This window comes from Columba livia, chromosome 2, assembly GCF_036013475.1.
Source record: "Columba livia isolate bColLiv1 breed racing homer chromosome 2, bColLiv1.pat.W.v2, whole genome shotgun sequence".
NCBI lineage: Eukaryota > Metazoa > Chordata > Aves > Columbiformes > Columbidae > Columba > Columba livia.
Window position 1 is genome coordinate 87,960,386 of NC_088603.1, and position 12,300 is coordinate 87,972,685.

General features: G+C 38.5%; 1 protein-coding gene across 2 annotated transcripts in view; it reads right to left on the bottom strand.

Annotated features, from left to right (window-relative positions):
* ADCY2 (adenylate cyclase 2) overlaps positions 1–12,300 on the bottom strand; it is a 225,488-nt gene that overhangs the window by 44,588 nt on the left and 168,600 nt on the right. For both annotated transcript variants that reach the window (XM_065052707.1, XM_065052706.1), the window contains one exon: positions 9,675–9,759. In XM_065052707.1, coding sequence (XP_064908779.1) covers positions 9,675–9,759 — 85 coding nt within the window. The remainder of the gene's footprint in view (positions 1–9,674; positions 9,760–12,300) is intronic.

Consider the following 12,300-nt stretch of genomic DNA (forward strand, 5'->3'; position numbering starts at 1 on the left):
CACAGGAGAGTAAAGGGAGGGATTAATGTGGATCAGGGAGGAGCAAGCATAGGTAAATGGAGAAGAGAGTGGATGAAAGGAAATGGTTGCATGTAAACACTTGCTTAAATAAGTCTATTGCATATTCTTATTAAATCCTCTCTCTAGCTGTCCTCTCTGTAAGTACAGTCCTTATTCTGAGCCTGTATGTGTGCAAATGCTAGCAAACTTCATGCTGCACTAGATGGCAAGTAGCACAGGATGGGTGCCAGCCACTAGAGAGAAGTGAGGCAACTGATGGCCTGGGTGCCAGCAACTGAAGTGTCTCAGACCAGTCCCTGGAGAGACCCATGGGGTGTGTGGGGGAGTGTGTGTGGCCAGGAAGGCCAATGGCATCCTGGGGTTTATTAGAAGAGGGGTGGTTAGTAGGTCGAGAGACGTTCTCCTTCCCCTCTACTCTGCCCTGGTGAGACCACATCTGGAATATTGTGTCCAGTTCTGGGCCCCTCAGTTCCAGAAGGACAGGGAACTGCTGGAGAGAGTCCAGCGCAGGGCAACAAAGATGATTAAGGGAGTGGAGCATCTCCCTTATGAGGAAAGGCTGAGGGAGCTGGGTCTCTTTAGCTTGGAGAAGAGGAGACTGAGGGCTGGCCTCATTAATGTTTATAAATACATAAAGGGTGAGTGTCAGGAGGATGGAGCCAGGCTCTTCTCGGTGACAACCAATGTTAGGACAAGAGGTAATGCGTGCAAACTGGAACATAGGAGGTTCCACTTTAATACAAGAAGGAACTTCTTCATGGTGAGGGTGACAGAACAGTGGAACAGGCTGCCCAGGGGGGTTGTGAAGTCTCCTTCTCTGGAGACATTAAAAACTCACCTGGACACATTCCTGTGTAGCCTCATCTAGGTGTTCCTGCTCCGGCAGGGGGATTGGACTAGATGATCTTTCAAGGTCTCTTCCAATCCCTAACATTCTGTGATTCTGTGAAATTTCAAGCTGAACTGTCTGGTAAAAAGGGGATCTCCATTTGAAGAGATCCAAGGTTTGAGCCAGTTGCTCCATAAGGGGGGCAGAGTCTGGGCAAGGATGTTGTATTGACTTAAAGTCCACACTGAGCAACCCACAAACGCGAGTGTGCCTGTGGATGATGGCAGTCAGGCTGTGTGTGAACTCCACCAGCAAACTGCAGTCCTGGTCAGCCACAAAGGAGGATCTAGACCATCAGTATTCATCACATTGACGTTGAGTGCTGCTTGTTGTCATGTGGGTGCTGCAAGAGAGCTGCTCTCTCTGTGGATCTGTGTGGTTGTCCTCTGTGTACAGTATGTGCCTGTGGGCCTACTGGGAATATGCACTCAGCCTCACTCCTGGTTGTACCTGGGACATGGTACTGGCAGCCTCTTGTCAATCACAGTGGGACAGGATGATCCCTTTGGTCTTTCATTCTATCAAACTGGGCTCTAGTGGATGAGGAAGGAGCATTCCCTTGGCTCCTCAACTCCACTGGAGCCAAGATGCTCTAGCAGCTCTTATTTTCAATCTCAAAACTTTAAAAAACGTGGCTCAGTAACATATGCAAAACAACATCATAAAAAATAAGCTTTCATGTTTTTGTCATGCTAAGTGATGTAAATTGATGTTTTCCTCTGCACAAAGAGCTGGTGTTAATTCTGAAGATAAAATTAAGTTTCACCCAGAAAATCTCTGTTGAATCTCAAAATCTAAATGCATGAATATTGGTGTCAAATGATGGAGACTTCTCGGACTTTTCTGCTTTAACATCATTGCTTCCAATTGTTCAGTGTGAGCTTTCTACACTTTTTTAAAGATTGAAATAATTACAGTACAAAATTGCTGAAGTTACTTAACAATGTCCATGCTGAGAATTGCATTTACTGCTGGGGACTGCTTTATTGCTTTCCAAGTACAATTTTAACAGACTTATGTAACTTCTGTACCAAAATTCCCTGCAATAATTCCAAATTTCCTTTGTTTACAAGATTTTTGATCAATGTCACCTGACTTTGCTAATGTATTTTAGCAAGGATCAACTAATTGGGCTGATTTTATACATTTCTTTAAAAAGCTGCTTTTCTGTTTCCATTAAAAAGAAAAAAATTCTCTGGGCAACTTTATCACTAAGAAAAGTTCTGAAGAATAAAATGAATTTCAGGAAACAATATAGCATACAGCCAGTGTGATTAATCAGTAAAGAGATTCCATTCTTCCAGCTGCTACTGCTAAATTACAGATATTGCTAGCTCTGACCTGAAGAAAAATGTGTTAGACTGCAACTTCAAAAACTAAGTTGTAAATAGTTATTTCCAGTCATAAAACAGAAACTGTCCAGAACTCTGTGATGCATTTCTAGAGAGGCTGTTTAATGCAGAGCTCTGAGTTCTGGAGGGGATGGACCACTGTTTGTTTGGTATATCCATCGTGCCTACCTGGTGTGTTAAATAGCTGACAGGTCTCTTTGATAGCGGAGAGAGCAACCTACATAGGTTAAGCCAGTGAGGCTCCTGAAAGGAAAATGTGTGACAAACCCCTGATTCACTCTAAAAGACGTGAAGCCATTGAGTAGAAATTCCTTTGAAAATATGGAAAATACACTGTTGATCAGTAATTATCCATGTGAATTAACATATCTGCTGAACTTCATTTCATTCAGTCCGTATCTAGTGCAACGGCAGCAGTTCAGTACTGCTGAAAATTTAGGGAACTCCTGGATGCAGAACTGGAGTGGTGGGGTGACCATTAAATTCAGACTCCTAATGGCACTGGCAGAACTGTGCAGGTTTATTTTGCTGATTTTTTAGCTTAAGTCAGACACTTTTTCCTGGAAATGTTATGTCTCATTCGAAATTTTCTTAAGAAAATGGAGAATGAGATGAAAGGAAGAAAGTAGTAATTTCTATAAAACATGCAAGAAGGGTAAGACGTCAGATCTCAGTAGCTTTAGCTTCTGTGTTAATTCTAAGTGGAGCAGGAAGAATATGGTTCAGTGTTTATCATTTACCAACTAGAAATAAAAGGTATTTGTAGTTTGAAAAGTGACTAATGTATTACCTTTTCATCTGAACATGATAAATCTGATATGACAGCTCAGCATGATAATGAGTAATAAATTATTTTGAATATTCAGGTTATTAAAATGTATCCTGTGTTGTCTTTCCACACACAAAACCTGACTTCAGCATTTAACAAAATGAATGCTGTCTTTCTGAGTGAGATCAAGGGACCGGTGTGAGAATTAATTGTGACAGCTGTGTTGTAGACGAAAGACAGTGTCGCAAGAGCTGTCACACTTCTTCACATGCTAGCAGAGGTTTGAATAACTTGACTGTAGACCTCTTATTTACAGAAAGCCAGTGAATCACATTTTCTATAGTTCAATTATTCTTTTCATTTTGCATTCAAATACAACTTAATATTTTACTAATACTGGTGCTTCAAAGAAAGAAATCAAGATTAAAAAAAGCCCCAAAATTCAGATTTTTTTTTCTCATGCTTGTTTTCACTCAGACTTGAAGAAGACATAAAAATTCAAATCCAAAGAACTGGCAGACTGGCTGACAGAGGTTACGTTGATCTAAGCTTGGAGAAGAGTTATTTTTGTATAGAGACATAAGCTTATACTTTAAATACTTTGTAATGCTACTATTGTTGATAAAAAGGACCAAAGTATTTCTAAAACGAATACTCTAACACCAAGTTTTTGAACTCCATGGTAGCATCTGTAAATCTAATCCAGGGATTTTGCACCATGCAAAATGCATCCAGATGAAGAGTCTACTCAACTTATATTGGATACAACTGGTTTGACAAAAGCTAGAATAAAGAAGTATCAGTAAAAACTAAAGTCAATATTACATTTTTACTTTTCCACAATTTGCAGTGTTTTTTATCCTTCACAAGGGTCATGTTAAAATGGCCATGTGCTTCAACTATCTCATTCAAAGGAAAGAACATGGCAGTGAGATACATAAATATGCCCTTAGACACTCAGAGTTCAGTCCTTGTGCTTTCCTCATTTGAGAAAAAAACACAGTCATTGTGTTTTATGCTGTTTTAAGGGAAGACATCCTCAGTCCCTCTCATCAACATTTTCCTATTTCACACTAAATATTTAAAGACCCACTGGTTTTGAGAAAGAGTAAACCTGAATGACTTTTTAAGGCAGTGCTCAGGGCAATGAACTAGAGGAAGGAATTCTAAATGCTATGCTCTCTGTTGACCAAGTCTTGGTCTCCAGGTAAGAAGCTACCACCCAAAAACTGCCTCACATAACAGGAGCCCTCATCTGTGACCATATTGTGGTACTTAAATGTCATGGATACCACCTCTCAGGTTATACATGTAAACGAAAGTCCAAAACAATCTGGATACTCTCTGCTTTCATCCTTTGTATTAATTAACTGTAGGGAAATTTGTTCTCACTCTGCACTGTTGGTATTAGGAAGCACACATGGATTTCTCTTTACTTGGAGGTAACTTATGATCTCATCTTGGGCAAAGACACTAAAAGACAGGATTGCCACATTAAAAAAAAAATCAAAATATTCTCACTTATCAAAAAATGTTAAAAGTTATTGGCACAACAGACATAAGAAACTTGTATTTTTCACCAGGCTAGACAACTTCTTCAGTTGGTCACAATCATATAGTGTCATACACATATAATTCAAGAGGAGTCAGGAGTAGGATTTTTGTTCCTGAAATCAGTACATTTCTAACAGTTCCTGAAGTCTGAATATAGTATCTAATTTAGTGACGATGGTTTTGCCATTGCAGTGCTTGTGCTAGAGACTCATCAGAATGACTTTTAGGTTTGGTGAGCTTTTCTCATGGACCCTGCCGAAGTGCCTCTCTGGGTTCTTCCTTTTCCCATCCTTGTTTTAAACTGAATTTACAAGCAAAGCCTTACTATCGAATAAACTGAAGGGCCTCAGTCTTTCATTCTTATCTGCATTAAGAGGGACGCTCACATCAGAAGTAAGATTCCAGGTCAAAAATAATTTCCAAGTAGTGCTGGTGCTGATATTCCTGTTCTTGCAGAGCTTCGAAGTATCTAAATTGTACAAAGTCTTTCTGACCATTAAGTACCAATACCAACTGCTTTAGAGTAAGATGATACAAATCCTTGCAAACAAAGGTAAAGACTGTGTATCACTCTTTATACGGTGGGGTGGTGCAATGCAACTAATACACTAATAACATGCATTCTTCTAGCAGGGACAGGACTGCTCACGTACTGGCTGCACTTTGTTAGATGGTCTGGTGACCTCAAATCAGAACATCTTTCTCAACTATGGAGACAATTATTTTCTGATGCTTGTTTTGCTGGCATTTTGTTCTGCTAATTCTATGGTTCAACTGGCTATTTAAGAGAGACTATAAACATGTTCAGATGAGATGCTAGGAAAGAAATGTTATTACTTCTAATCTTCCTTGTTAGCTGAAGTAGCTAAATAGGTTTGCAAGGTATAAACATATGCAACAAATAAACATTTCATATTAATGGAAAATAATTGGCACAAAGAGTATGTTGTATCAATTAAGTGCACACATGTCCCGGGTAATGGAAGGAAATTTTTGAGACAGTATTTGAATCAGTGCACCAAGAACATCTGCTTGAGACTAATAATTCTCTGGCAAGCTACTTCAGCTACCACAGGGATCTTTCCTTTACATGCTTACTGTGGGTTTTTTTCTATTGATTGCATTACATTTTCCAATGTATCATTTAGGTAACCAGATCTCTGCTTCCTTGCATTCACATCAGGAGGTAAAACACATCTAACAGTTACCAGGCCTGAGGCATTTCACACTCGTTCTATGAACTCATGTATACTTCAGTAAGATAAAAAGACACAGAAAATATATGAGCTAAAGGACGATCATTGTCTTCTTATCTGAATGTAATTTGGGAAAGAAACCTCTCAAGGCAAATTTAAAGAAAATATTCCAAATTAGTAAAAAAAAGAATAACTAACATGTAAAGTATGAAAATATAAGCCAAAAAGGATCTTTAAGACCAAAAATACTCATAATCTTAAGATGTAAGTCTGAATACTGTATCTAAAAAAAAGCATAGGGACAAATAAATAATTAAGAGTAGAAAAGAGATAAATAAATTTAAAGTTTCAGGACATACACTGATTTTAGTTAGGACTGATGAAGGTTTAAAGCCTACAGGCAAATGACTGTTTCTCTTGGAGCTGTCAGTCCTCCCTGCCCTCAGCCTGTCTGCCCAAGGCCGGCAGGGGATCACAGGCCGCAAAGGCAGATTCGAGAACTCTGTAACCTCGTTATTTGTGCTACCGCTCTGATGCATCATTTGATGGAAACATTCCTGTTCTTATTTAATGGCTGATATTATCGCTCCACAACAGACTGAGTTGGACCACGCTGCAGTGCTGCTGCACAGTAAGATCAACTAATAATAACCTCAGAGTGAAAGAGTGAGCATAAATCTCTTCTTACAATATTGTAATTAAATTCCATAAGCGCTGGTAATTTTAGCATTGCAGTCTGGAGGTTGGTTGGTTTTTTTTATGTACCAAGGAAATGAAAATCATACAGAGAAACTTGTTCAAAGTTGTTTTCTGTGTGACTTAGTCTGCCGTGTTGACAGCCATTTAAAATCAGTGGACACTGAGTGCGCCAAGTGTCAAGGTATTGAGAAAAGCACATAATGCAGGGACAGCTGAGCCCCTCAGTCATGGGTGGGCGCCTTGGGGAAAGCCTGGGGAAGAAAGGGCAGAAAATGTTGGGCAGAGAGAGAAGGAGGGAACAAGAAGAGTGAGAAACAGCAGAGGTGGTACTCCATGCTGGAGCACATGTCCACACTGCAGTCCACAGGGGACTTGTGCCGGAGCAGGTGGATGTTCCTGATGGAACTGCAGCCTGTGGAGACCCCCATGCTGGAGCAGGGGGTAAGCGTGAAGGGAAGGAGCAGCAGAGAAGAATGTTTACATACTGACCACCCTCCATCCTTGTGCTGCCTGGGGGAAGGTCAAGGAGTCTGGAGAGAAGGCGTAAAGCTGAGTTTGGGAGAGCAGAGAGGAATTGCATGGCTTTAATGTTTGTTTTTGTTTCTTGCTACCCAAATCTATTTTAATTGACAATAAATGAAATTAATTTTCACAGAATCACAGAATCAAAGAATGTTAGGGATTGGAAGGGACCTTGAAAGATCATCTAGTCCAGTCCCCCTGCTGGAGCAGGAACACCTAGATGAGGTTACACAGGAACGTGTCCAGGCGGGTTTTGAATGTCTCCAGAGGAGACTCCACAACCCCACTGGGCAGCCTGTTCCAGTGTTCTGTCACCCTCAAGTGACATCTGCTTTGTCTATGACAGTAATTAGTGAGTGATCTCCCTGCCTTTATCTCAACTCACAAGCTTTCTGGTCCTGTTCTCCTCCCCCATGCCTCCGAGGAGGCCGTGAGTGAGCAGCCGGGTGGGTGTCTGGCCCATAACCAAGGCTGACCCACCACAGTTCATCTGTCAGGGTCAGTCAGACCCCAACACTTCTCTTCTTTTTTAAGTGCATTTTTAGAAAAGAGGTATTTGGTGATTTTAAACTCTGTAAATACGTGCAGGTGTGTGTACACAAGCACAGTCCAAAATGTGCCCTTAAGAAAAAGAGGTGGGAAAAACCCACACTGGCAAAAAAAAACCAAACTCAAGCAAGATTAGGACAATAAAGCTTGATTTCTGTTAACACTGACACTATAGTAAAAAAAAAAAACCTAGATATTGATAATTACTTGTTTGAGAATTTGAGGCTTTTTCTTCTAGAAAGAAACCACATAGAGTTACGGGTCACATACTGTAATGGACATGCTTCTGAAACATAACATAGGATGTAAACGTGGTTAAAGCTGCAAAACAATACTTGGATTTTGACGTGGAGGAAGAAATCTTAGGCAGAGGACAGGGGAAAGAAACCTATTGCCTCTTTCAGTAACTGCGTCTCATCTATCACCTTATAGAACTATGTCCATGCTCGTGAAGGAAAGACGGCGCTGCATCAACTGTGGTCAACTTACTTGCTGAAAGGCTCATTAGCAGCATAGCTTCTGTATTAGAGCAGCTGAACTCATAAAGACATAGATATAAATAGCTCCTCTTCAAGCTATTTAGGTTAAAACATGACATCTTGCAAGTCAACAGAAACACAATCATAGGTCTCCGTTTCTGGGCAGTATTTACAGTACATACAAGACATAGGAAAAATGGCATTGAAAGTAGGTGCTAGAAATTATTCAAGTGGCATGACTCCTCAACTCTGACTTGGGATTTTTGCTTAGCCAGGCTTTTAAATGCAGAATAGTATGTTTATATTCCTCCTGAAAATAAAAACCCCAGGAGAGTGCATGTCTCAGCACTTTCTGCTACTATTTCTTTGGCACCTTTTTTTCCTATAGGAAGAAGTTTGGCTTTTCCTTGAAGGCTTTTTTAAAAAATTTCCTTACTCAAGAGCAGTACTCCGACTCCATCATTTTACTCCTATGTCAATAACAAACAGCAATCAAGTATGACATAATAGAAGAACTAATTTTTGCTGTTAAGTAATACGAACGCCTCTAGGACCTCACTTCAAGGATTTAAAATATTTAAAAATACTGTTGCATTGTATCTCAGATTAATTTTTGAGCAGCGGCAGCATCCCTGCCTTATTTGAAAGACAGCTGAAGTGTATAATCATCACATTTTCTTAAATACATGTCCTGGTTAATTACAAGCCTCATAAGGGAAGAGAGAGAAATTATAAAAACCTGCTTCCTCTATTTCTTGCTTTAACTACCAGGCCACCTTTCCTTAGAGTTTTACTGCATAGTGATGCAATTGTCTTTTCTATATGCATGTTTGGTTTGGTTTGGTTTGGTTTTTTTAATGATCTTCCATCTTTCTCCATGGGAGCTTGTGGAAAGATCTAAAGATAGAAAAGGAGAACGGGGCTTAAGTGACAAGTATATAGATAGTTTTATTCCAGATTACATGCCAAAGTAAAATTCCATTCACTTTTTTACAAATGCTGTAATATCTTGTTGAAGATGGAGTTATATGCTGGATTTATTTCAGAATAACTGAAAGACAATAATGTAAATTATATTGTGAAATATTCAAGAGCTTATGCAAATCTTTGTGAAATTCTCAAATTCATCATAGTATTAGGTACGCTAATAGGTATTGCAATAACACTTGGACCACTCAATGGCAGAATTAGAATTTTATAATAAAATTTTTATATATCGAATTAAATTCTAACTGCGAAATATTATCTAAACTCAGAAAATGGTCTTATACTATACTTAAACAAATACACAGTCCCCCAAATTAAAGGACTCATATCACCTCCTGTAAGCACAATAGCAAAACCTTTTGAAAAGTCAACCTATCAAACAATAATGCAAACCTCTCAGAGGATCCAGCTTCATGAGGGCAAGAAAATATCAGTATAGGTATAGACAGTCACTCCACTGGCATTTTCTGTTTTTCAGATAAATGAGGACATTTTACAGTACGTTAACAAGGACAAAACAATGTCCTCAGAAGCCTGAGTGTGCCAGCTTTTCTCATTTAACTGGTACTCTGCAAAGGCAGAGTGACTTGGCAAAATAAGAACACATTATTTAAAAGAAACTGTTAACTACTGGATTACATTTCCTTGAATACCTACCAAAAGCTGTCCAGCAAAGCAGATAAACAAAATGAAGGAAAGCAAGAGAAACGCAGCCCCAAATGAAATTCCAAGAATAGACGTTCTACAAGAAAAGATAAAAACATGTATTAATTTCTCTGTTACACATTTGTAGCATGACCTTTCTTTGTGTATAGTACTGATGACAGGAAAAATTACTACGTGCAAGTTGCAATTTCCAAACATCAACACCATGGAAAAACAATTCCAATCCTTACCAGAATGACAGGCCTTTTTTTCCTGCCATTTTCCCAACTCAGGAATGCTTAAATTTGCTTTACCTCTCACTTTGCAAAACTATGACCATGAGAAGGTAATAACTTCCACACAAATAATTTAAATGAAAGCGTGCATTAACAGCAGCAATGCTTTGTTTTGTTTTGCTATTACTTTAGAAAGCCTGTATTAAAGATCCTTCTAATTTTATTTTTATGCTGTTGATTATATTATAATTTAAGAGTCTAATAGATACACAAAATAAATTTGTTGGTAGTGTACATTCCTCCCAAGTTAGGAAAAGCAATAGCATTGGACAACGATGTCCAGTTTTCAGCGCCTCACGTCTAGAACCTGTGTATCTGTGGTGCTGCAATCTCTCAGTCAGCAAAAGCCCTAATACAGTGACTGCTATTTCATGAATGGAAAGAGAGTCTATATCTCTGAAAACTCCATTGTTTACCAACTGGCCAGCCAGAAGTCTGAAGTATCAGAGGACAGGAGAGGAAGGGAAACTAAACACCATGAAGAAAAGAAAAAACAACAGTCTTTAAATTAAAAAAAAAATAAATAAAAAAATCATATACTCTTCCTGAAATCATCATTACTCAGTGTTCTTGTGTGTTATAAATAGGAAAGTCTGGCAAAAATAGCATCACCAGATACTCAGTAAACAGAAACAGGGATGCAGAAGAAATCTGTGCATGCATTTGTTCTGCAAATGTGGAAATCTCTCTCTGTGAGTACCACAGTAGAGCGTAATTGCTCCATCAGGCACCATATACGAGCTGCTTAACAAGGCTGCCCAGGGAAAGATGCAATGAGACCTAATTACATTTAATGAATGCCAAGAGGGGATCAGAAGCTCTGGACCAACTTGAGTTGTTTAAGCAAGGGAACTAGATGTCATCATAAAGTCCCTCACCTGAGTGTCTGCTTTCAGTTTTCACCACAGATTTGACATTTTTACAGAATTAAAAAATATCTCTCAAACCCTTTGAGTACCAGCAAATACATTATAAAATCTTATATGCTAGAAATATTGCCATGATATTCTAGAAATAAGTTTTATATCCCTTGCTTTTTCCACAAAACTGTAATAAATGTTCCATTTTAAGTTAGCTCCTCCCTAAACGCATGATTCAGAATTAAAATACATTATTAATAAAAACATACATCTCTGTTCTTTCGAGATGCCATGTGTATTCTAATATATGCATTTTATAAACTAGAATACTAAAAATATAGGAGTAGAAATCTGTGGATCAATTTCCTTAGATTACATACAAATATTGCAAAACATTTTGATCTATTTTAACAACAGTGTTATAGGAGCTATTTTCAAGAAAGAACAAAAAAGCATTAACTTCGCAAACCAATTTGATGCTGTATTGCTGCCATTAAAAGCATTTTGGAGAGTAATTTATGAGCTTCCCTGCCAATCATTCACAGAACCTCTTATATGCTAAATATTCATCAGATTTTGTGTTGATGCGAAAAGCTGATGAAAACCAAACAACTGGCAATGCACAACGTACATTAATGTTATAATAATATTTCTTTTAGAAGTTATTTGAAAATCATTATTGCTTATGAAAACATGTTCTCCAAGAATTTCTCATCGAGACCAAGACAGTAAGCTGTATATCATAATATGTAAAACTACAGTCTCTACTCTCAGGAGTTTAAAATCTAGTAGGCAACAGAAGAGATGAATGAAAAGGAATATAATTAACAGACTTATTTTCTGTATATGCATAAACACTTTCAATCATGTACATCCTTCAACACTATTCAAGTAACCATTCCTGCATTTCAAACTAGTGCTATTCTTTTTCTGATATGAAAGATAGAGCCTGCACACCTTAAGAAATGATTCAACAGGAGAATAGCCTTACAAGTCAAGTTTGGAGTGCATACTTGTAGAAGAAGAAATTAAGATGTTTGTGAGAGAAACTGGTGAGCAAAGGAAATAAAGTTAACATGGCATAAGGAAAGCTTATGCAAAGAGTCCTTAATCACGTGGGCAACAGGCAAGAACAAAAGGGCTTTGTTGCCCATGATCAATGATGTTATTGAGCTGGCACAAGAAAAATAATTACATAGCAAGGTGAACAAGATTCTGATTATCAGGACAATGAGAAAAGGACTGAGGATAAGCAAAAGGAAAAGTGGTCTCTTAGAGTCCCCTTTTAAGTGGTATATACAGAGAAAAGTTGTAAGGTTTTTGCTCCCCACACCCACTTCTTTCCTGGGAACAGCAGGACTTCTGTTTCAGTTAGGCTGAGCCAAAACAGTTTGATGCTGCTCCTAGAAGGAAAGAAGTGGGCTGAAAATGCTCTATTGGGAAGCAAAATGCTAAAAATTGCCACCATAAACAAACCTCATG